General features: G+C 52.3%; 2 protein-coding genes across 2 annotated transcripts; both read right to left on the bottom strand.

The window, feature by feature from the left end:
* Positions 1-1952: 1952 nt before the first annotated feature.
* Positions 1953-4214, bottom strand: MRPL28 (mitochondrial ribosomal protein L28). Its single transcript, XM_084296282.1, has 5 exons — positions 3876-4214; positions 3638-3790; positions 3335-3469; positions 2625-2711; positions 1953-2335 (listed from the first exon to the last, which is right to left on the bottom strand). The coding sequence occupies exons 1-5, from the start codon at positions 4164-4166 to the stop codon at positions 2258-2260; spliced, it is 744 nt and encodes a 247-aa protein (XP_084152408.1). The 5' UTR covers positions 4167-4214; the 3' UTR covers positions 1953-2257.
* Positions 4215-7305: 3091 nt separating this feature from the next.
* Positions 7306-23835, bottom strand: PGAP6 (post-GPI attachment to proteins 6). Its single transcript, XM_084296257.1, has 13 exons — positions 23653-23835; positions 19136-19313; positions 17261-17468; positions 17037-17170; positions 16371-16636; positions 14849-15174; positions 13973-14066; positions 13408-13531; positions 12483-12619; positions 10177-10355; positions 9522-9668; positions 8948-9064; positions 7306-8083 (listed from the first exon to the last, which is right to left on the bottom strand). Exons 1-13 carry the CDS (start codon positions 23771-23773, stop codon positions 7787-7789), a joined length of 2328 nt encoding a protein of 775 aa, XP_084152383.1. The 5' UTR covers positions 23774-23835; the 3' UTR covers positions 7306-7786.
* Positions 23836-24326: the final 491 nt, after the last annotated feature.

Here is a 24326-nt window from a genome sequence, read left to right on the forward strand (position 1 = left end):
CCAAGAAAGTAAGTTGGTTGAGGAACACAGCCTTAACCTCCAGCAAGTTTTTGGACCTGTGGTCAGGCTCTGAGCTATTCCTCCACCTCAAGGTGACCTGACTGGGAGTGTCGCTGCTCAGACTACCCCAAAAGATGGACATGGGCTCCCTGCTTCGCCTAGCAGAAGGGCGAGCCAGCCCTGCACGACTAGCTGTGTAAGCACTCACCTTGTTTTCTGTGAAACTGCAGCACCATCCCTGGTCCACAAGCAATGAGTTTCCAGCCTTCCTCACGTCAGGAGCGTTATCTCCAAAGCAAAGCTGATTTGCAATAACCCTCTATCCCTCAGTCCTGGCTGAACACATGGGCATGGTAGCCCCAGCCTCCCCCACCAGGATGAGCTTTGCTGTTGGTGCAGCTCTGCTGTTCCCTCCAGAAGTCAAACCAGAGTAAGCAGACATGGAAGATGTTCCCATAATGGGCCCAGCCACAGGAGAAGGACACAGAAGTTCTTTGGGAGAAGCTCCAGGTGACATCAAGCATGGGTATAGGGAAAGGAGCAAGGAGAGGGTTTCACAGCAAAGAAAGGAAGAGAGAATGGAAGGATCCAAATCAGAAGTCAGGGAGAGAAGGCAGGATTAGTCACGTCCTCTGCAGAGAAGCTCCTGGAGCTCCTACTGCGCTTTTGCAGAGCCTGTTAGCCCTGCCCTAATGGGACAGGAACTCTCCCCCACATCTGGCCAAAATCTCCCACCACCCCTGTGCTTCCTCATCGCCTACCAAACCTTCCTAAAACTGCAAATCCTGCATAACAGGAAGACATGATAAGCACTGAGGAGCAAAGGTAGCTCAAGGACAGGCAAACCAGCACTGCAGCTGGGGAGGACATATGGCCAAAGCTCTCCCCTGAGGCGTATGGGCACCACAGAACTGGAAAATAATTTTACATAACTAAAATCCAGCCCCACAAAAGGAGGGGCTGATCACCATCTCTCCAGCCACCCCAGACAGCCCCCTCACCGAGGAGCTGTGAGGCACTGAAGGCATCAACAGGGCACCAGGATCCAGGCATGGGCCAACTGCAGCACTGCAGGCACAGAACTGTCACGTTCCAGCAGAGCTATGGAGGGGGAGCTGGGACAGAGCCACCGTCTGGAGCTTTGCTCAGAGCTGCATTAAAATGCATGAGCTGTGCTAGCCCTAATGATGAGCGGAGCTGTCAATGAAGAACTCGTCCCAGCTAATTATCTCTAATGAGGGCAGAGTGTCAGGGTCCCTGAGGAGCTGGGCAGCAGCTTCCCACTCAGTTCAGTTGCAGAAGAGCGAGAAGATAAGTAAATGTCATTGTGGTGGCCTAGCCAAGAAATCATTAATTAGGCAAATGTGACCTTCTGTGCAAGTTTCCTCTTAGGAACCTTGACTCCCCAGAGCTGGGACATGCAACCAGGCTGGCAACACCCATTTTTACCACCCAACTTGTCCCCTACTCCCATTTAGAGTCAGCACAGCCCCAGCATGGCAGCCCCTGACCAGCTGCACAGCTGTGACACACTCAGCTGCTGGCTCAGATACCCCTTGTGAGGGCTCCAACCCATTCCCAGTCTCCAAAAGCAGCAAAGAAATCTTCACAAAACACTTCAGTCACATTCACCCAAACCATCTCCCTCACTCCCAGCCCTACAAAGGCTTTATGCCTACCCAGCAATGCCCTCTGCAGCACTCTCCTAATTTTCAAGACAGAACAAATATTGGGAATTTGTGCTCCCCTGTAGTTTTACATTTCAGTGGAAAATAAGCCAAACAAGCACTGCTCGTTTCTCTCATTGTGGTTTGGGGTCACGCTTTTGGGGCACCATCATCTCTACTCCGCACAAGAGAGCTGTGGACTGATCTAAGAAAAACCACCACTACATCTTGTGGTCTCTGCAACACACTAATGACCAGTGAGGATCAGAGTAAAGTCCACTGACATTCCTTAAAATGCACATTTAATTTTAGATCAGGATCACATGCAGTCAAGTACTGCACGGGCAGAACCACCACATCAGGTCAGTCTTACAAGAACGCTTTTCAGAGGCCACAGGACAGAAGTAATTTCCTCAGCCAACAGGCACAATTCCTCACTGAGACTAGGCTGCTTGTTAGATGTTGGTAACTGCAACACGCCCCTGGGTGTGCTCACTGTGGGGCCTCTTCTACATAAGCGTGGCTTAGGCAGAAGGCTCACTGAACCCCACAGCTCCATCTGTAGCTGGGACTTTGTGCTGAAGATTTCTTCATTGCTTCTGAAGTGCCTTTTCTTTCAGTTGGTTGACAAGTTCTTCAGCGTACACCTTGAAGAGTGGGACAGGGTCCTGAAAGAAAATGGAGGTTAAACTATTTAGACTGAACCTGGGCAGCAGCAAGCCTCACACTAAGCAACAGAAATGCCTAGACGGGGTAGGATCTGATATTACAAAGCACTTTAACCCAGCACTGTTTTGGGCACCCAGATTTAACGGGGCTCAAGTGGCTTCTCAGGGGTTTTGGAGCACTACTTCCATCGGTGATGAGTGCTCAGGATACTGAGATCAGCTGGATGCACAGCATGATGCAGCTATGACACCTCTGTGCTCACAGGACAGCACTGCCTCAGAAACTCACCTTTTTTTCTAGGACCCTCTGTTTTTCTATTGCTTCTTCTAAACTCAAGCCAACCCATTCAGCCTCCTCTTCTGGAATCACGAATTCCTGTGACAAAAGGAGAAACAGGTGCTGTAGTCTCTCCAGGTGAGGAACATGCAAGTCCCCTCTTCACCCCACTCCCACAAACACCTTTCCTCCAGCAGGAACACTACTGCACATGAGCCTCAAGCACTGTCCCCTTGCTCATCTCATTTCTGGCAAAGCTCCCTTCACCTTTCTCCTTTTCCCTTTTGCAAAGCGTACAGCACTGTGTGTGCTGCTCTGCCTCTCCTTCCAACACTTCTGTGGCTGATCATAGGCCACGGATGACAACCACCATCAGCTACATAAAATTAAACAATCACACTCAGGCAATAAGGGCTCCTCACTGCAGCATCGATAAAAATTCTCCCTGCTGTTGGTAGTGTCAGCTCTTACAGTGCTTGTTGTAGATTCACTACAGAAACCCAGATCTTTGTCTGCCTCACTGATGAATACAGAAAGCGGCAGCTACAGAGAGACGGGAAAAACCTAGCAAATGATGTTTAGGTCTTCTATACCCATACCCTGGATACAGGAGAATGAACTGTAGCCTGTGCTGCAAGGGAGTGAACAAGACGTTATCAGTCGAGACCGCCAGTGAACACTGCTGCGGACCCCAGAGCAGAAGCAGCAGGTCGGGCACCCACCTTGTACTTATCATAAATGGCCTCTCTTCTGGCTGGGTCATTGGGATGCAGTTTGGGATCTCTCCGTGCAAGCCGCAGCAACATCGTTCGCTTCAAATCCATCCCCAGCTTCGAGCCCAGATCTGCTTTGGGGGTCTGGCGAGAGAGAACTGACAACATGAATGTGCACCCACGGGCAAAGCTGAGAAGCCAGGAGCCTACCAGCATGTGGATAACCCCATCAAATCACCCAGACACCGCATGGGACACCCGTAACGGGGGACGACGCTCCCCGGGCGTCCCCTGATGCCTTGAGGCCCTTGCCTTGAGGATGTAGAAGTCGAAGCCGTAGGCCTGGTCGATGAGGTCGAGCGTGCGCATGGTGACGGTGACGGTGAGGGTGGCGTCCAGGATCTCGCTGTAGAGGCGCCGCTCGAACAGCTGCGGCTTCCACACCTTCGGCAGCCGGGTGGAGAGCTGCCCAAGGCCGGGGCCGGTCAGCGCCGGGGGCACCGGGCACAGGGGGTACGGGGGGGTACGGGGAGGGGGGAACCGTCCTCACCTTGTCGTTGCGGGCATAGCGGAAGCCTCGGACCCATCCCTCGCCGCCCCACAGCCCCCGGTGCGCGGCGGGCGGCAGGAAGGGCAGCACGGGCACGTCCTGCAGGCGCTGCCTCTCGCCGCTGCGCGGGTCGCGGCGGTAGCGAGCCCCCTGCGGCCGCCAGTGCACGGGGGCGGCGGGCGGCTCGTCCTCCTGCAGCGCCCGCAGGCAGTGCGCCGGCAGCCGCGAGCACAGCCCCTGGCGGAGCCGCAGCGCCGGCCACAGCCGCGGGGGGAAGCGGTGCAGCGGCATGGCCGCCCCCAGCCCCCACGGCAGCGCCAGGGGCCGCCCCCCGGCGGTCGGAGCCGAGCTGCAAACGGCGGCCGGCGAGGGACACGCAGCGGCCCGCTTCGCTGCCTCCTCCCCCACAAAGTGCACAAACCCGCTTCTTAGCCGTTTATGAAACACCTCTCCCTTTATTAAGTTATAAAATCGGAAGCTTTAAAATCGGCCGTAGAAAATAATCCCGGGTGTTAACAGCGAACACGTAACCGTTCCGTTCAGACGCAGGGATTTCCTCGGATTTTACCCGAAATAATTAACACAAATTAATAATAACCGTAATACAAATTAATAATTAACGACCAACAGGAAGCCCTTCCCCCAGGCCCACAGCACGGTTCTGCGTCACGACCCAAAGCGACACAGGGGAGCGAGGGCAGAACTTCAGCGACCGGACAACAACGACGACGACGGAGGTCCAGGCGTTTCTTCACCTGAAGCTTCACAGCATTGAAAGCCATAAAGGAAAAGGCCTGATGAGGAATTATTGCTTTAAAGAGTTGAGGCAGCACCCCGGCTAGCATGGCAGCAAGGCACAGAGGCCGCAGCTGTGAAGGTGCGGCTGCTGCCCACCCACGTGCTCAGCCCACGACACGCTGAGAGGGCAAAAAGTGCCTAAAAGCAGTAAAATTGGAACTAAGGAGGGAGTGCTAAGCCCTCCACCCCCAGGGGATAAAACTGAGGGTGAGAGCCATGCTGCTGGCATCCCGGCCCCTGGCCGAAAGCTGTGAAACAAAATACAGGGACAGGGCAAGCAGCTGAGACCTCCTCACCATGGAGAGCTCATCTTTGTGCCCTGAGGGACAGCAGGGACGGGTCTGGGCCATCCAACAGCCCCGGGTGATGGGCAGGAACACACTGGAGAATGAGCCTGGGTGTGAGCCACTGCTGCCTGCTCGCCTTTTTTGTATATGAGTGGCAGACGGTGAAGGAGATGGGTGAGATGTGGCCTTCAGCCCCTGCAGGCTTGCATTGAAGAAAAGCTTCACTTTCACAGCATGGTGGAGGCTGAAGGCCCCCCGAGCCCATCTGCGCCGCCACCTCCACCACCTGCGATGCCCTCGCAGGGCCATCCCGAGTAGGGGACCCTGATCTATGTCCAGGCGGCTTTGGGAGATCTCTGGGCCTGGCCCTGGGCACCGCTGAGCAGGGCCTGGCTCCATGCTCTGTGCACCCTGCCTTCAGGGATGTGCAGGCATCGGTGAGATCCCCCTGAGCCTCTTCTTCTCCAGGCTGAGCAGTCCCAGCCCTTGCAGCCCCTCCTCACAGGAGAGGTGCTCCAGTCCCTTCATCATCCCTGTGGCCCTACATTTGACTTTTCCCAGTATGTCCAGGTCTCTCTTGTACTGGTGGGCCCAGGACTGGACACAGCACTCCAGGTGTGGCGAGGTGCAGGCCCTTGACGCACTGGCAGTACTTTCCCTGATGCAGCCAAGGGTACCATTAGTCTTCTTTGCAGCAAGGGCACATTGCTGACTCTTGTTCTACTTGGTGTCTACCAGGACTCTTAGTACCTTTTCTGCCAAGCTGCTTTCCAACTGGGTGGCATCTAGTATGTCATGCTGCCCGGGGTTATCCCTCCTCCAGTGCAAAGGCAGAGGTTGGATTAACAGGCAGATTAATTAGGCAGAGGCTAGGTTAGCTATGAGAAGAGGTTAAAGTACAGAGCTGAGGAGAATGCTGGACATTTTTCAAGGCAAAGAAATAACCCTGATTCCTATAAACTAGGAAGCATTGTCCTTCATTAATAGCTCTTTCCTTCCAAAAGGAAGAGGTCTGACTGCAGGCCAGCTCTGAGCAGCATGCACACTAGAAAGGAGCACCAAAATGCTTATGTCAGCTGTCACCTTAATGCCACATACGTAGTGTTTGCCATCATTTTGATCCCAGAGGAGAAGGATGTGCACCAATTACTGGGATCACAATTTTGTGGAAATTAGCCAGCTTGCACATAGAATTGAACCACAGGCTGTACCAAAAGCACATGGCTGGATGTGGAACATTAGTGTCTCTAGCATAGGAAGGAGAGCTCTGTACTGGCCAAAGCTGTTCTTCCTTAGCCATCTGCCACAATTGGAATAAACAGGCAGGGAACCATGTATTTGAGCCCTTAACTACAAAATAAGGATGGGCAAAGACTATTTCCTGGTTGCCAATTCTGTGTTTCTGTCCTTGCTTTCCGATGTCCAAGTGCCCTCCAGTAAGGCTAAAGCAAGACAGATGCTCCCAAGGAGACTACAACCATCTTGGGAGCCCAGGGAGATGTTCTTGGCTGGACTGGGACAGTCCCAACAGCCTCAGACCAGCTGTGGCTCCACAGCGCATCCAGCCTCAGAGCCACAACCGGTTGAGCACAGGGTTTGCACAGCTCTGATGTGATGCTGTACGCAAAGCACAGGAAAGGTGCTGAGTAGGTTTGAAGCACACGTTAACAAACTTGCCGTAAGGCCATACTGTGCTCAGACTATTGCAAGACTGGGGCATGCCTTCAGGCTGGAGCTGCGCTAGGGCCCTGGATTCCAGCTCTGCCCAGGTTGATCCCAACCAAATACAGCCACAGAGTGAACTGTTGCTGCCCAAAGGTGCCGGAGGTGGGGGCAGTGTTACTAACTTAACTTGCAAGTGAAATGCCACAGCACATCACCAACCTTGATGGAGTCCTGAGAGATTCTGCCACTTATGTTGGCTGGGCAGAGCTGCTGAACCCACAAAAGGAAGTCAGACAGCGAATACCTGAACACAAAGAGAGGACGGGGAACATTACAGCAGCCTAGTTCCTTCTGGATGAACCAAGAGGGACAAAGAAAAATTTAGACTAAACCCTGCACAGCTGTGAGTTTCACAGTTATCAGGTAGACGCTACTGATGCCTCTTGCACATGTTTTTTTCCACATTCCTGACAAGTCTGATCCTGAATCCAGGGCCCAAATTCAGGTCTCATTCATCATTTCCAGAAGCCAGCCTACGTAAGAGCAGCACCACCTGTTTCACAAAGAGAGGGCTCCAGACCCACATGGGAGACAGCAATCAAGGCCCCTGTGTGTGTGCTGAAATCAGCTACCTCCCTCCCCCCCTTCAGCACCAAGGGCACTCAAATGCATTTGCCTCCAGGTCAGGTGCAGAAGAAATCTGTTCTTCTCTTGACAAAGCAAATTTTGATTGCAAGATGGCATGGGAAATCCCTGTCCCACAGCCCTCTGCTAAGAGAGTGAGTCCAGGAAAAAGCACAGCAGCCTGTGGCTCCAGTGCAGCATGGGCTGAGCCCAGTCCTCATGGATCGGGTAGGAGGGGAATAAGAGTTGACAATTTCCCCCAAGGCCACGGAGGAGGTGGTGGGGAGACTATTCCTCAATTTAGAACCACAAAGAGCCTGCCCCATCCCAGCAGTAAAGTGTAGGGGATCTCAAACTTGCCTTCAAAAGACAAGCTTGCTGTCTTCATGTTTAAACCCAGTCCAGCTACTGCGCTCTCCCAGCCGGTGAATGAGCACGTAACAAGATTGCCAACGTGCTACAGAGGGGCAGCCCAGGCTGGCCTGGCAAAGAGCAACCTTACCAGCCCTTCACCTCTGTGACCTGGCAACAAGCAGTTCAGGTGACAGCATAGAGCTCCTCACGGTCATTCTGGCAGATCTGATAGCGACAAGTGAGCTTCTGTGACCAAGCCCAGGGCTTCTTATGCTTGTCCCGAGGCGGAAGCAGGAAAGCTACACTGCCAGCCACCAGCACGTGCCAGATGCTGTGGGTGTAGTAATAGTTCTCATTGGTTTCCATGAATGCATATACTGAGATGGCGATGAAAGCCAAGGTGATCCCTGGTAGGAGGTAGAAAACCCAGCGCTTCCATGAGGAGGGGTAGCAGTGTCTGCGCTTTACTCCATGGTAAACCTAGAGGTGTGAGAGCACAGAAGTGTTAAAGCAACTAGAAGCTTATGCAGAAGAAACACACAGCACTGCCTGACCCAGGAACATCTGTTAAACAGTCTTCACAGCAAAAGGGTATGCCTGCTGCCTCTGTAAAACTTCAGCCTCCCCTTGTCTTGGGCCCATCCCTTGTGTGCCAGACCCCCCATACCCAGCTATGGCATCAAAGCCCTGCATGCAGAGGGCAATGCTGATGCCACCGTTCCAGGGAACAGGCAACAGCCAGCCACTCTGTTAGGACTGTCCAGCTGCTGGTGTGCACTGAAATGAGGGGAGACCTCATTAATGTACACAAATATCTGAGGGAAGGTGTTGAGAGGATAGAGCCAGTCTCTTTTCATTTGTGCCCAGTGACAGGACAAGAGGCAATGGGCACAAACTGAAGCACAGGAGGTTCTGGCTCAATATGAGGGGGCACTCTTTACTGGGAGGGTGACAGAGCACTGGGACACATTGCCCAGAGAGGATGTGCAGTCTCCTTCTCCAGAAATATTTATAACCCACCTGGGTGCCATCCTGCGCAAGGTGCTCTAGGTGACCCTGCTCTGCGGGGGGGCCAGACTAGATGATCTTCAGAGGTCCCTTCCAACCCCACCCATTCTGTGAATTGGAGCTGCAGCAGCCAGACTGTGCTGAGACCCATAAGCAGGGGATTTCTCAGCTATTGGAGGGACCAAAGGCGCCTTGCCCTGCGCTCTGTCCACCAGGGTGCTTCAAGGAGATCAGCTCCCATGTGTCAGTGTTCTGGTAAGTGGGGCCTGCTCTGTCACCATCATTCTCTGGAAAGGAGCAGAGGGCAGCAGGTTCTGTCTGGCTGCCCTTACTTACCCATGCTGCAATCATGATGATGAGGGCAAAGAGGCAGGGACCCATCATGTTCCACACCCCTCTGCGGTCCAGCTGCAGGGACATGGCAATTAACAGGGTCCCCAAGACGAAAAGGATCTGGGAACGAGACACCACATCAGCAGCTCACCTGCTGCTAGAGCACAGATGGCTATGTCAAAGGCCTAAGGCAAGGAGAACTTCATCTCCTGCCTGTCCAGCCCTGCACACATGCATGACTTAAGAGCAGTACCTTTAGAAGGATAAACCAGAGGACCCACAAATACTTCCCCTCAGTCCTTTCAGGCACAGTCCCTACAAGCATGCAGGTTCATGATCCAAGATCCTAGGATAAAATCACCCTCTGGTTTAAAAATTAGGGTGGATGACAAACAGCCTTTGTTACCAAGGTGGGCTATCCAGAGAGCAAGGCTATCTTGCAGGCTGCAGAGGAGGATCTGCTGTATGCGCTGTCTTATTAAAGTGCTGCCACAAGAGGGTGCAGCACGGCCACTTGTGTCTCGGCTGACTCACGCCTGGCCCTGCAGTGCAGGAGCAATAAAGGTCTGACACTCACGTATTTCAGAATCTTCTTCACCCGAGACATGCACAGGATTGTCACCCAGATGGACACCACAGAGCCCAAGAAGTCACAGTACTGTAGGGTGTCGTAGTCCATGATGCACATCACAGCAACACCTGGCTGGTCACATGCGTGGTAGAACTAGAACCAGGAACAAAACCAAAGGCTAACATGAACTCAGCAGCACCACTCAGCTTTCTGGAAAGGAGAAGCAGGAGTAATCTCAGCCCATGGTAGCCAAGATCCCTCCTGACAGCATCTCCAGGAAGCTTCACCAAACCAGCACAGTGTTACAGAAAAAAGCTGGAGAGCTGCTATCAGTCTGCACCCTCCCAGCAGCAGCTGAGGTCTCTTGGGACAGTAACCTTCAGCAGAATGCTCCAACCCCATCTCAGCTCCCAGGGGTCCCACCCCCAAATATGAGCACCTGCAGTGTGGCTGGAAGAACTCAATGAAAATAACACTCCTGCCAAACTGTGAAGGGGCAGGACATGTCCACGGAGATGTTTGTTTGATGATCCTAGAAGCTCCTTGCGGAGCTTGAGCATGGACAGTTCCACCAGTGATTTTAGCCCAGTGCAGCAGGCAGGATCCCCTTCCTGATGCTAACAGGGAGCTGGCAGAGGACCTGACAAAAGACGATCCCTACCGTGGAGAAGAACATGGTGTAGGTGTAGACAGAGGCCTCCACCAGGTAGTAGCGATAGACAGCAACTGCTATTGCTGGCAGGAACATGAGGTTACTCAGCGTGAGCAGGAGGGTGGCCAGGTTCTGCGCACCAACTGACTGGGCCTTGGTGTCATCCGTGCAGCTCCACCCGCTCCAACCTGTGGAGCAGAGAGGCCTGTGTGGATCTCATGTGGCCTGCCTGCAGCATCCAGCAGGAGCCTGGGACCCCTCAGAAGCAGCAGTAGCTCCCCAGGACTACCCCTGGGCCTCCTCTCCTTTGCTCTAGGAAAAAATGCAGCATGTTAGGACGAGGAAGGACAAACCCACCCGCCCCCACTGGGAGCCCATCACAAGCCCAGCATCTCTGGCAGCTTACCCATTGACCTCCATTTCACCCAGGACTCACGCAGTGTTTATACTGAGCAGCTGGCTTTAATAGCTCTGCTGTTTGCAGTTGCTGGCTAATGAGCCCTGCTGCCATAGCCCTTCTTGCTGATCTGCTCCATCAGCTACGCACGCTCCTGTTCTCAGGATGCTCGCTACTCATTGCACGCTCTGCTTTGGAAAGTGGCTGGCCCATGCTACTAGGTCTTGGGGAAACCCCAGCAGAGCCCAGCAGCTGTTCCAAGGACATTCCCCAGGTTATTCCCATGTGGCAGGGGCTGTTCTACACACAGCACAGGTCTGTCCAGACTGGTACTTTTCTTCTCTATAGTAACTCAACACACATGCTACTTTCTGGTGATAAATCAAATATTTGAGGCTCAAATGCTTAGGATGCTCTCTGCTGCAAGCTGGGTACAAGATACTGCAGGGGAAGAACCCTACAGATCCCAGAAACCAGGGAGGAAAGTGTTCCACAACATTAAGGAAGCCATCCTGTCCTTCCTCCTGCTCCCAGGGCAGACTGCAAAGCCAGATCAGGTTGCTCTGGGCCTTGTCCAACTGAGTTTTGAAAATTCCCCAAGACAGAGACATGGATATAGTGCAAAGGTGAACAACTCTGATGGGTGAAAAATTGTTTTCTTAGCTTTAGCTGGAAGTTTCCTGGCTGCAAGCTGTGTTTATGACCTAGAGAATTTCCCAGAGAACAATGCAAAGCTCTGGGCTTGATACTGGGGTCAATTCTTAGCCTGCTGTCCAAGGACTGAGCTGACAGTCTTCTATAAACTAAGCTTTATTTATTTATTTATTATTTTTATTCAAAGTTAGAATGCCCATGCCCTCCTTTTGGGGAGAGGAGGTCAGTCACAGGGCAGCCTGGGTACATGCAGGCTCCGCAGTCAGAGCAGAGTTAAGAGTTGCACCCATCCCATTACGGTGCTGCTAGAAACAAGCCCAGCAGCTCTGTCCCTTTCTCCCTGCTCTCACTGCAGAGCCCACAGGAGGCTGCTCTCTTCAGTTTATTTCTGGGTCATGAATATGCAGCTGGGGCATTTTGCTCCAAGTGATTCAGCAGAAAGCTGTCCTCAGCCTGATTCCTCATTTCCCCTGGGGTGCTGTGTGCTTCCCAGGACCTGGCACCCCTTGAGGAAATTAGGATGTTGCTCTCCATTGCAGTCCTAACCTAGTAGCAGAACTGCAGCAGACAGCAAGGACATGCTGGATCAGGTCCAAAGCAGCAGTGAACCATATTTTGCCTTGTCCTTCTGCTAAAAACAGATGCAAGTATCCATCCAAGCACAGCACAGCTATCATCTTCCCTACACTAGTGACTCCTGCCCAGTCTTCTTATCTCATTATTATATTAGCATCTGACACCAGTGTTCCTCCTCCAGTGGCACTTCCAAGTCTAAGGGTTGTCTTGCGTGCTTGCTCTTGAGATAGCATGAGGCTGAGCACCACAGCAAAGCACAGTGACTACCAGCCCAGCCTCATCACGTCCTGTATCAGGGCACTACATAATAAGCTGCCCTGCAAGGAACATGCTCTGATACAGGTGCTTTCAGGCAGCCCTGCAGGTATTCAGATCTCACTGGGGATGCTCAGAAGCACCTCCCCAAGCCCTGGGGGACTCAAAGCTGGAAGTGACCTTTCAGCAGAAAGCTGTCCTCAGCCTGATTCACCGTTTCCCCTGGGATGCTTCCCAGAACTCCTCAGGGGAATCAGGATGCTGCCCAAAGAGGGCACCGTGGGCACAGACTGCACTTTAGGCAAGTGCTGTGACTCCAGGACATTCATAAAGCTGTGGCAGACCCTCTTCCCTCTTGTCTAAACAGCAGCATGGAAAAACGTGGCCTCCCCCTTGGGGAGGATGGCAAACCCTCCTAGGAAAAGGCACTCACCAGCTTTACAGCTGCAGCCCGCATAGAGGTAGCCGTGTCTTCTCAGTAGACTGCACTGTCCATATGGCCCACAGTCATTGAAGCAGGGGGTGAGGTATGCTATGATGGTCACTTTGGCTTCTGCGGTGTTGCATTCACTGCAATGAAAGCAGACTGTCTTGGTACCCTGGTCCTTCTGGGCAGCTGTGTGCCAAGGGAGCACTCTGCTCCAGGGGTCTGAAAGAGCCTGGCCTCGCTGTGTCCTACCCCCAGCCACTTTCACATACACAAATTCTCTGCTATTTTGGCACAGGGATCCTTCACACCACAGCCCACAGTGGGTCTGCTGCATTGCTCCCAAGAGATAAGAGCACAGTCGACTCCCTCTCCACTCAGACTGCCAAAGAGACGTGCAGACAGGCCTCAGCTCTTCCCCAGACTCCCATAAGAGGCTCAATACCCATGACTAGTAGTCAGGCCCAGCAGTTGCCAGCACCACTTCTTAGAGCATGTTCGGCCCTTTACGGAGACGAATCACCAGGAAGGCAAACTGCTAGACTATGAGTAGAACTGAACACATTTCAAAGCCTCCTTGAGGAAGTAACAGCAGCATTTTCATTTATAGCACAGCTCTTTCCAATTTATCACCTCAAAATACATTTGGGGAAGCTCACCCAGGCAGACTCCACCACTCACATGCAGTCAGTGTGAGACATGCCAGCTCAGCACCAGACAAGCTGCTTGAGGGCCCACAAGAGAGCAAGGCAGCACTGCCACCCACCTCCTCCCCCTCTGTAGCCATGGCTTCACTGCTACCACATGAGATGAGCCCACTACAGAAGGCAAGACAGTGACAACAGGCATTTGCTTTTGCTTATGTTAGTCAAAGGCAGCAAGGTAGAGTGCTCCAAACCAGCCTCGAAGCCATGCAACACAGCAGACTCACCCCTGGCCCTTTGTGCAGATGAGCTGCAAGGAAAGGAACCAGTCGTCTGTCTGGGGGTACAGGACAATCACCATCGCTTCTGCAGAGGACGTGCTCACACTCAGAGGGTAGCCCTGGAAAAAAGCTTAAAGACAAGAAGTTGCTGTGATACACCAGGACTTGGGGAGAAGGGCCTGCACCAATTCCAAGCTGAGATCAGCTACACAAGGCAGCTGGGCCAGCCTGGTTGCTTATTTAGTTCTCCAGTGCAGTGTTCGGCTTCTCTGCACACCAGCAAAGCCTTGACCATCCCCAAACCTGCCAACAAGGCTGGAAGAGAGCTAGGTGCTAACCACGCCTTCCTTTGATGGAGGCTAACTCCTGGTTCCAGACTAGCATCTGCACCCCAGCACCCCAGGGCATGTGCTGGAACTGAGTGATGAAGGCCTCAGGAGGTCTTGCACCAAAATCAGCTTCCCCAAGACAATCTACAAAGGACCCGAGTCCATCTGAGGTCATGAGGTCTAAAAGCAAAGTCCTGAGGCAGCATAGCTGAGCTGGGGGCACGTGTCAGTGGCTCTCATACCTGTACTGCACTTCTGCGTGGTATTGAGGGACAGCACCGGTGAAGCAGCACTCAGACACGCTACCACAGTGGCATTGGCCTGGCTCAGAGATGTCTGTGCAAAAAAATAAAAAATTCCACATGAGAGCACCTCGATGCACTGCACAATTTATCTCCCACACTGCCCGTGTCCTACGGGAGCAGCAGGTGATATTAACTGCTGCAGATCAAGGTCATCCACCAATTCACCAACTCTTTCTGGGCAAACCTGTATTCACCCCGCTCTGCATCGTCACTGCATTATGCCTTTGCTGAAAGGCACAGGAAGAGAGTCTCTCAGGGAGACTGCATGGGTGGAAATGCCACCCAGCCAGGACATTTACACTAGGCCATCGCTTCAGCATGAGCACATGGTGACAGCAAACAGAGGCAGCAGGACATCAGCCCTTGGGAAGGCTCTAACTAGCCCTTGTGACAAACATCACAGTCACACTTTCAGGTAAAATGATTCCTTGGTGCCACCAAAGCGATGGGAATCAGTGACTCAGACAGAAACATCCCTGGGTTTCCCTGAAGAGCCTCCTCTCTTGGTGGCAAGGCTCTAGGTTCCCACAGAAGAGATGGAGATGCAATTATTTTCCATTTCCTCTCCTTTTCAGTGCTGCCACCACATGCCAGCAAGCTGTGGCATTTCACTTGGAACTGACAAGCAGGACATCATGGAAGTGGCTAGAACAGGTTCAGAGGGCTTTGTGAAGAGACAATAACAACAGAAGAAAGGAAAATAGTACTGCTGGTACCTACAACCCCTGGAATTTGTTGACAAACCCACCCAGGAACAGAGGCAGAGACAAGCACTGCAAAGAGAAGACCATCACACAAATAAAGCTACTGCACCTTGTTAAGCAGGAGATTCACCACAAGGGAACCCCCACTGTCCATGCCAGTTTTCAAGTTGAGGAGAAGCAGGGTTGGGGAGATGGAGTACACGGGCACAGTGGGACCATTCAGGAGCCTGTACCGCACAGACACCACATCCAGGTCCTCCCGAACAACGGGCTGATTCTGGAGACAGAAGCTCCTCTGCTCAGATGCATTGCGTAAAGCCGTTCCTGTAGACTGAGTGGGGCTCCCTGCTGTTCCTGTGCTACCTGGTCCAGAACCAGCTTGGCTCTGGTTTAGGCTGAAGTTAAGAAATGAACTGGTACTTCCCGGCCTACAGTCTGTAAAGGAAAAAAAAGGAGAGGAGTCAGAAGAACCAGGATCAGCACCTCAACCAGGCAGGGCCCCAGGAACTTCAGACTGTCAAGCGACAGCACAAACTGTGGGGGTATTTCAGATGCTTCAGACACTTCAGTATTTATCATCTTTACAGGGGAAACTCTAACATCAGCATTCACAACGTGGGGTTCTGACAAAAGCCAGGCGAATGGTACAGTGGGTGGCAACACCCTGGAGCTGCAGAGAAGCAGCTGGCAAGCAGAGGAACAGAAGAAGGGATTACACACAACGTGCCCAGCAGCCAGGGAGTATTCACTAACCAATAACTTAGCACAACACTTAACTGCCCCATAACCACTGGCTGCATGAAAGGCTGTAGTAGTTTCCCAGACCTGGGCATACAAGGCTAGGCAAAAGAGATAAATTAACCCAATAACAGCTAAAGGCACAAACCATGAAGTCATAGTAACTGGAGCCAAATGTGACATTTGAAAATTTGCTGGAGCCTGTGTAGCTCTAATGCCGCTGGTGTTGCTGTGTGTCCCCTCTCACACTTCAGATGCCAGTGCCAGGCCCTCGAGCATAACGGATGAGGCTCTGCTTTGAGGAAATGATAGCAGAAGCCCTAGCAGAATATTTTCAAAAATATGCCTGGTTGGTGAGCTTGCAAGACTCCCAACAGCCAGACAGGGATGACTGTCATGTTACAAGTGCCTATCACAGCCACAAGGACCCCGTGACCTCCTGAGGCATGTAAAATTGAGACATCTCCTCACAACCCAAGATCTTGCCCCAAGGAAACCTCTGTGAGATGACTTCCTGTCTGTAGCCTGCTTATGGCCAATAGTCAATGTATCAATACAGTCTAGTGCATCTACCCAAAACTATTCTCCTCACCAGAGTTTAAGCTGATCACAGCCTTTGGAAAATACCATTGCTTCAGAGATCCTGGCACAGGCATTTCCAGAATAGGAAGGTCCAGGGAGTATTCTTCTTGGATGAATATTAGAGCCTACACTTTTGATACTAAAGCAACAACTAGATCTCAGCCCTCAAGGTTATGCCCAGGCAACCAGCATGCTGGGAAAACCTAAAACATAGGGCATCATAGCCAGCCAACCAAAGGCCTGAGAGAGACATAGCAGACACAAAGTTCTTGCTGATCCCTCCCATAGGGGTAGAGAAAATGGAAACCCACCTGTGAAAGAAGTCAGCATCTCCATGGACACACTGGCATTGGCAGTGCCAAGACTCTCCACCATGATCTGCAACCACTTTTCCCAGGGGAGTGAATCCAGGCCCAGGCTGCAGTTTACATTCCCTGTGCAGGTGATGATCTTCTGGAAGGACTGTGGCAGCGTGATTGAGCCCAGCACTACCCGCACAGAGCATGCCTTCTGCTCACTTGTCACGCAGCTTCGCAGCTCAAACCACATCCTGGCAGTGTACTTGGGAACAAAGACCCTGCAGGAGAAGCAACCAGCAACTTGCACAGCTTGTAGTCTGAACACAGACCAGCCACAACCCACCACAGATTCCCACAGGCATTGTGGTAAGAACTAGATTGCCCTGATTTGTGTTGTGAAAATCTTTCCCAGGGGAAGGGTCTCTAAGAACTACCAGATTTCTGCCTTAGACCTCTACGTCTGCCTGCAAAGAGTCAGAGAAGGGCCCTCTAGTGTGCTGCCCACAAACCTACCACCCTGATGCAGGGAGCTTGTCAAACAGACCCAGAGACCCCCAAACTCCAGGGCATAGTCCAGCCCAGCATGGAAACAACAGTGGCTTACCCTAAACAGCATCAGTGGGAAATCTGACCCCATACCTACGGCCCCAAGTGCTTCCAGCCGCTGCTCTCACTCACTTGACATGCAGAGGCTTAGCAGGTGAGACGATAGTTTGTGGCATGGCAACACCAGGCTCCAGAACAGGCATATCAGCGAGTCTAAGCACAAACATATCTGCCTGAAACATATAGGTGCAGGGAGTGGAGAAGCCCTGCAGGAGGGGAGAACAGACTGGTCAGCTGTGGCAAGAGACACCGGACAGAGTATGCTGGCTGTCCGAGATGCTCACCAGAGCTCTTACCTTCACTTCAATTCTGCCAGCAGCCTCAGGGAGATGTGCAGCAATGAACCAGTCTCCTGCAGCAGGACTTGTAACGTTCACAAAAGTGGTGTTTTGCACTGCACTGCTCAGAGTGATGCTTATGTTGTAGGAAGGATGGACAGTCGCATTTGCAGGAAATTGAGTGCCCAGTGGATTTATTACAGGAGGGGCTCCATAGCGAAAGTGCCTGCAAGAGAAACCAGAATGCAAGTAAATCGAGGGAGGTATATACACCTGCAAGGTAAACTGGGATACAAATTCGTCAGTGGCCACCCAGGTTGGCCTGAGATCAGAGAGGCTGCAGGCTGGAAAGAAGCCACATATTCAAGTGGAGCACAGAGCTATCATTTTCATCTGGTGAGGACTGGCTGGTATTACCTTATCTTGGATTTATTTAGAGATTAGTTTAACTTGACTGCTTATTAAGACAAGGATTTACATCGTTCCATCAAGCCTGAAAGAAAATTTCCATAACACACGCTTAGGTTAAGCCCCAGTCACAAAACTACTACTTTTTTCCTTTTATAACCATCAGCAAGTTCCCCCTATAGCCAGCTAGGCTAAATCGTCAATTAAGAGCTTTCTTTTTATAGAAGAGATCCGCATGTTTCCTATTTCCTCCATTAAGGAGGGCAGACAGTCTAAAAAGACACCAAGCAAGGCCTATGTGACTGACTTTAGAACACAAGCACCTCTGCTTTAAGATGAGTAGCTTGAAGTTTGAAATATGAGAAAAGCAGGGAGCTAAGTAATGCATGGGATATTTGGACAGCCAATTTGGCATTCAATTTGCTCCTTTTTGGGACTACTAGAGCACTACAACAGAACAATGAACAATAACAGGTCCAGCAAGCAAGCATGACAGGTTATTTGTCATTAATCTGTTCGAGCTTAGCTAAACTGATCTCCACAGTCATTTCTTAGGATATTGTTTAACTGTTGTCTTGTCCCTCACATCCCTAAACTACTGGAAAGCCTTCTGGGATGCAGAAAACACACAGATCACCTGTTTCAGGCTGCTCAGAAGCAACAGAGCACTTATCTGTGCCCAGAACAGACTAGGTAATGTGCAAGCCAGCTGGTGCAGCAAACTTCAGTTGCTTTTGGAGTGGCTGAAACTTCAGCAAGCTGCAGCCACCCCTGTGGAGTAGGTCCTAGCCATGTAAGGTCTCTGAGAGTCCAAATAGCCTCTCAGGGAACCACCTGCCCAGGAAGCTTAGTACCCTCATGAAATACAGCTCAAAGTCTCAACCTGTTTGATCTCAAATCCTCTCACAAATCAAGAACTGCTTTAAGCAATATTTATTTTGATGTCATTGAACGCTCCATCTTCACGTCTTCAAATCTTGTTTTGTTGTGTCAGCAGGATTAGGCATTCCTCTCTTATCTGTGCTCCATACACAGGCTGCATCCTTCAATACAGTGTTTCTAGTCTCTCCAGCTCCTTTGTACTGGGGAATTTGTCCACCTTCAAATGTTTTGCATCCTCTCAGGCCCTTTGCAGTTCTGCCACATCTGCACAGCACCATGCACAGGATCAACAGACACAGAAAGGTCCGGGAACACCTTTGGTTATGAACAGCAACAACAGCCTCACTGTGAAACTCTCTCCAGCATTTTTAGACATAAGATATGTTTCTTAGACATAATATTTGATAGCCCTTTGATCCACTGGTAACATGAAATGCTTCTACAGATTTAAAAAACACAGATTTAGTGTTAGTGCAACACTAAGGAATTGTCTGCTGCAACAAATTCACAGCCTCCTACAGAGAAACAACTGCATGAGCAACAAGGACAAGGGAAAGACAAGAAAGCCCACATGTGCAAGCAGTGGCACAGGGACATACATACACTGTGACCTCCATGCTGGTACACTCCGGTTCTTTCCCCCTGGACGCTTGCAGAAGCCAGCGAAGCAGCACAGTATCTTCTGGCACGTGGAAGTGGAAGACCTTGGCATTCCCATACCAGCTGTAGAAGGACAACTTCTGCGCACTCTGAGAGAAGTACTCGGAGACATACAGGGAGTCTGAAAGGGAGAGAGCAAAGCAGCTGCTGGGGTGGCTGCTGGGAGCAGGTTGCAGGGCTACAGCCACCCACAGACACACACAGGAGTTCAAAGGTAACTGGAGAGAAGCCCTTTGTGTCCTTAATCTCTCAGCCCAATTCCTCCAGATACTCGCTGATCCACTGCACTCCTCCTGAGGAGGAATGAGATGAGATTGAGCAGCCAGAACTGCACAGATCCCTACCACAAAACTGTTCCCTACAGCCAGACAGCACTGGAGGAACCTTAACCGTGCTCCACAAAACATGCTGTGAAGATGACAGAACACCTGAGACACTGAGGAGGAGGAAAAGGTCAGGAGGAAAAGATGGTGGCAAGGAAAGCACGGCAGAGCGGGCAGCAGCCCAGTCCCAGCACCTTAGGCAAACCACACACAGCAGGTGGACAGGGTAGGACAAGGCGGGTGCAGGTAGCACAGGGTGCTCTGTGCTCCACACAGGGAATTTAGCTGCAGTTTCTAGGCAAGAGCTGTCTTCATAGGTTTCTGTTGAGCACGTGGGCTGATGTTATCAGTCCTCACAGGCTCAGGACACATGCACTGTGCCACATGCTGTCCTCCTGCAACACGCAATGTGACAAAAACTTACATGCTACAAACTGCACTTGGCTTTAAGAGATGTACCTTACAAACCCTAGAGATTTTCCTACCTGGAAGAAAGGCTGCCCAAATAGTGTTAACAGCCCTTGGGTAGGCTTGGTCATGCAAGAGGACAACAGTTTTTTAGTGAACGCATCAGAGTACTACCTATGTCTTCCATCATCCCTCTGCCCAACTATGCTTACAGATCACCCCTAGCCTGCAGATAATTTCACCTGCAAAACTGCATTGGTGTCACTGTTAGCAAGAAAACAACCAGACTACAACTCAGGGACAGAAGAAAAACATCACACGAGGGTTGGGAAGAGGGCAAAACTGTGGTGAGAGGGCAGAGACAAAGCTGTTCTGCCCACCAGAAAACAAGGTTCCTCACACTCGGCAAGGGGAGTAGAAGAACGTGCCCACACATCTCTACCAAGACCTCCCAGCTGCTTCTTTTCTATGCTAGAATTCTCTGGAGTGGGGAGAAACTTGTAGCTTTCAGATTCACATCCACCGCTTTGATCAGAAAATAAAGCAGCAAGAATTGTTCAGCCCGTCTTCATCTAATGCTGCTCGGGGTCATGTGGAAACACACAGGACCCAACCGAGTTTAAGTAAGGTGCCAGAAAAAGAGGAAGAACACTCCTCAGGCAGGAGCAGAGCCTTGGGACATACTTTGTGCCAAGAGGAAACTAATCCTAGCAGGAAATACGATTCATGCCCCAAAGCAGGACGCAAGCTAGCCTGAACACACGGCACTGCAAAGAGACAGGAATAGTAATGATGGGTTTAATTTCCTGGCAAATTACCAAGCTAAAGCCTCGAGGCAGATTGCAAACCCAACAGAAAGGAGGAAACAGGAAAGCAAGAAATACCAGCCACGCAGCTTTCACTGCTGTCAAAGCACAAGCCAATGGGAGAATTTACTCCACAAGGGAAAGGGCATGCTGGCGGAACACTGCAGGCACCTTCCTGCCCCAGCCTCACGCCACGGGGTCCTGCAGGCAGAGCCCGCACAGGGCTCCAGGCACAGAGGGAAAGGTGAGCCAGGATGGGACACCACAAAGCCCACTTGCAGATGACAAGACAGGAATTGGCTGAGATCTGCTGTAAACCCAGCTGTATTTAAAGAACTACAGAAGAGAGAGGTCTTTAATCAGTGGCTTCTCTGCACCTAGTTGCTCTCTGCATGCACACAGCGCGTTCATTTCAGTGACATCTGGGACAAGGGGAGACACAGACAGAAGGAGTGATAAGGCTGGGGTCGCCGTGGCTCTGCTTAAAGGAACAGGTGGCGTAGGACAACCTGAGCAGGGATACGCTGTCCTGCTAGTGCCTGACCTTGACAGAAGCTGTTCCACCCCTGCTGGTGGCCAGGCTCTGCATGGGCAACAACCTGCAGCCAGCACCCACCAGCAGGTCCTTGCCCTCAAAGGGCCACAGCAGCTGAAGACTTATGTGCAAGGTTTTGGGGGAGCAGAGGGCTGGCAGGCTGTAAAACTAAGAAGTCAAGCAATCAGCAGTGCTTTTTATTAAGGACCAGTCAATTACAATGAGTGAGGTCAAGCACAGTACCCAGGGAAGGTCTGCAGACCTGCTCCGCCTCAGCACAGCCTGTGACAGCTCCCAGGTTAAAACAAGAGCCACGGCTGAGCCAGCGTGACAGCAGCATGCACAAAGTCCAACCACACGTGGTTTCTCTTGGAGACAATCTATCCATGCTCCTGCTCTTAGGCTTGCTATGCTGGGCACACAAGAGCTGCACCCAGGAAATAAGATGAATTGATTCCCACTTCACCCTCAGCCTTGGGTTGACAAGGAAATGCTACACGTGGATAAAACCAAATATTAGTAGACAGAAAGACAGGTCTCCACAAGACATGGCCTCCTTCTAAAAGCAAGTTTCAAATGTATTAAGCAAAAAAACAAAAGTGGTTTTAAGAAAACAAACAAAACATAGCAGAACTACAGACGCAGAGAGGAGATGCGTTCTTTGAATTTCAAAATAAAGAACCACTTGCAACAGCTTGGATTTGCTCATCCAAAGATTATCTCATTCTACTTTTAGCCATAATATGTTGGCCGTTGGTTTCAGAGCTTCCCACAAACAATGTGAGGTCCCAGTTTCAAAGCAGATGCAAGTGTCTCTGGAGTTTCAGAAGAGCCACTACTTCCAAAGGCAGCTGGCTCAACCCTGTGCAGAGCTTAGGCCAAGGAGCGGCTCTAAAGGCTCATAAAGAGTCTATGAAAATGCCTGTGTACTACACCAACAGTGGCCAGTCAAGACAAGAAATGGCTATGTGGCAGGTTTTTTTTTTTTTTTTTTTTTTTTTTGCCATTTATAATGTAACAGAAACCGTATTTCTTTAGTCCATGTCAAAATCCCATATTTACATGTTCCAAAAGAAGGTCACCTCACTCCTCTGGGGCAGACCTCATCTTTACCAGCTCTCAGATCTAATCCCAACGTGGCATTTCTCCCAGCCGACAGGATGACGCCAAGAAAAACCTAACAACACGCCTCAAATACAGGGTAGCTTTCCTCTGGGCTGGAAACCCAGCTAGCAGGATGCCAGAGGAGGGTGGGCCGGGGGTAAAAGGACATCTCACCTTGGCCTCATAGGCTTCCCAGAGCAGCCCACATGCTTCACAGACTATGAGGAAGTACAACATGATAATCACCACCAGCAGCTGATAACCGCACTCAGCGCCAACTTGCCTCCATAGCACGCCGAAGCATCTGAACAACCTCCCAACATTTTCCCAACACTGCAATGCCTGGTGGCATCTCCAGAGGATGGGGTACGGCCCCCAGCCAGCAGAGCCTCTGCCATACACACGATGGCAACCCCGGGCATGCCACCACAAAGAGCTGCCCACTGCTCTGCTCACTGCCAAACCCTCTTCCAGCCCACTTGGGCGCCTGCTCCTGCCCATCTGCCTCGACACGGTGGAAGTAAACTCACCTGAGAAGCAACACCACAGCTACCACCACACACACGGTGGCAAGTTTGCCTGGGTTCAGGCCCTGATCTCCAAGGGAAAGAGATCAATCTCTTGCTGCTCCACAGCACCTGGTACAGCCAGAACGAAGCACTGCTCTGCTAGAGCACAGGGGACAATTTATAGGGCTCCCGGGCAGCAAATTACTCCACAGATCGCAGCGCTGACCAGCTCAAAGCAACCTCTGGTACCGAGACGAGGGACTTTCCTCGGGTCTGTGCTGCGGACAGAGGCTTCTGCCCACTGCAAAACACCACTTGGCTGATTTTCCTCTGGGCCCTCGACCTCCCAGCAACCTTTCCCTGTCCAGGGAAGGCAGCCCTACGGCTTCCATGGGCCAGGCGCCATCTCCATCAGTCATGTCCCTGTCCCTACACCGCACACCCCAAGCCTCCTCCTGGCCAAAGGGCCAACGCAGACACCAGGGCCACCTCGGTGAGCACCGGGGACACCGCAGCATTTCTCGCCTCGGTGCCTCCGGACAAACTTTGCTTTCTCCCCACGGACACGGTGACATCCGCGGGGCTAGGGACACCCCCGGTGGTCCCGGGGGGACAGAGCAGAGCAGAAGGGCACACGACAACCGCAGGGTCCCCGGGGAGGGGAGGCCTCCCCCCTCTCCTCCTCCTCCTCCTCCTCCTCCTCCTTCCCAGCCCGGGGACACCGGAGCGGACAGCGCACGGCCGAGCAATCAATCCCCCAGCCACCTGGACTCACCGGAGCCGGTGCTGTTACCGTGAGCGGCGGGGAGCCCCAGGAGCACCGGGAGCTGCAGGAGCACCGGGAGCTGCAGGAGCACCGGGAGCAGCCGCAGCCCCGGGCCGGCTCCCTGCGCCATGGCCGCCCGCCTTATCCCGGCATCGCCGCCCGCCGCCGCCCGGGGCTCCGCAGCGCCATCGCCGCCGCCGCCGCCCGCTTCCGCCGCCGCCTCCCCGCCCCGCTCCGCCCCCGCCACAACCGGGGCCGGCCCCGGCGCTTCGGGGCTCTGGGAGAGGATCAGGGGGAGCCTTTGGGACCCCCGGCTCAATAGAGAGCTTCTGGGGAGCCCGGGATGCGTGTGGGGCTGGTGGGATCCGTCCCCAAGGCCTGGCAGGGTCCTGAGGGATCCCCGGGGTGGAAGCCGGGACCTGGGGACAGCAGTCATCCTGGGGACGTCGCAGAGCCCTGTCAGCACCCCGAGACCTTGGGATAACCGCAGGGAGCCCTGAGACTTCACAAGGCCCTGAGGTCCCCCTGGCACCCCAATAGCACGAGAGGTCCCCGAGAGCACCAAGAGAGTGACCTGGGATGGGCTCAGAGCCCTGTGGCCGTGTGCTGCTCCCAAAATCCCAGAGGAGTCCCAGCACATCCAGGCTTGCCAGGGGCATGCCCCGTGGCCACCAGGAGGTCTC

Source organism: Netta rufina (assembly GCF_964035555.1).
Source record: "Netta rufina genome assembly, chromosome: 15".
In the NCBI taxonomy this organism is placed as follows: Eukaryota; Metazoa; Chordata; class Aves; order Anseriformes; family Anatidae; genus Netta; species Netta rufina.

Bases quoted from the DNA above. Each gene is read 5' to 3' on its own strand.
- PGAP6 (XM_084296257.1), bottom strand. From the start codon at position 23,773: ATGGCGCAGGGAGCCGGCCCGGGGCTGCGGCTGCTCCCGGTGCTCCTG. The intron at 17,171-17,260 runs GTAAGAGCTCTG...CCCCTCCTGCAG, and splicing joins CTGGCAGAATTGAAGTGAAG to GGCTTCTCCACTCCCTGCAC. The intron at 15,175-16,370 runs GTGGGTTTCCAT...TTTCCTTTACAG, and splicing joins GATGCTGACTTCTTTCACAG to ACTGTAGGCCGGGAAGTACC.
- MRPL28 (XM_084296282.1), bottom strand. From the start codon at position 4,166: ATGCCGCTGCACCGCTTCCCCCCGCGGCTGTGGCCGGCGCTGCGGCTC. The intron at 3,470-3,637 runs GCAAGGGCCTCA...CTCTCTCGCCAG, and splicing joins TCGACTTCTACATCCTCAAG to ACCCCCAAAGCAGATCTGGG. The intron at 2,712-3,334 runs GTGGGTGCCCGA...CTTTTGTCACAG, and splicing joins CCATTTATGATAAGTACAAG to GAATTCGTGATTCCAGAAGA.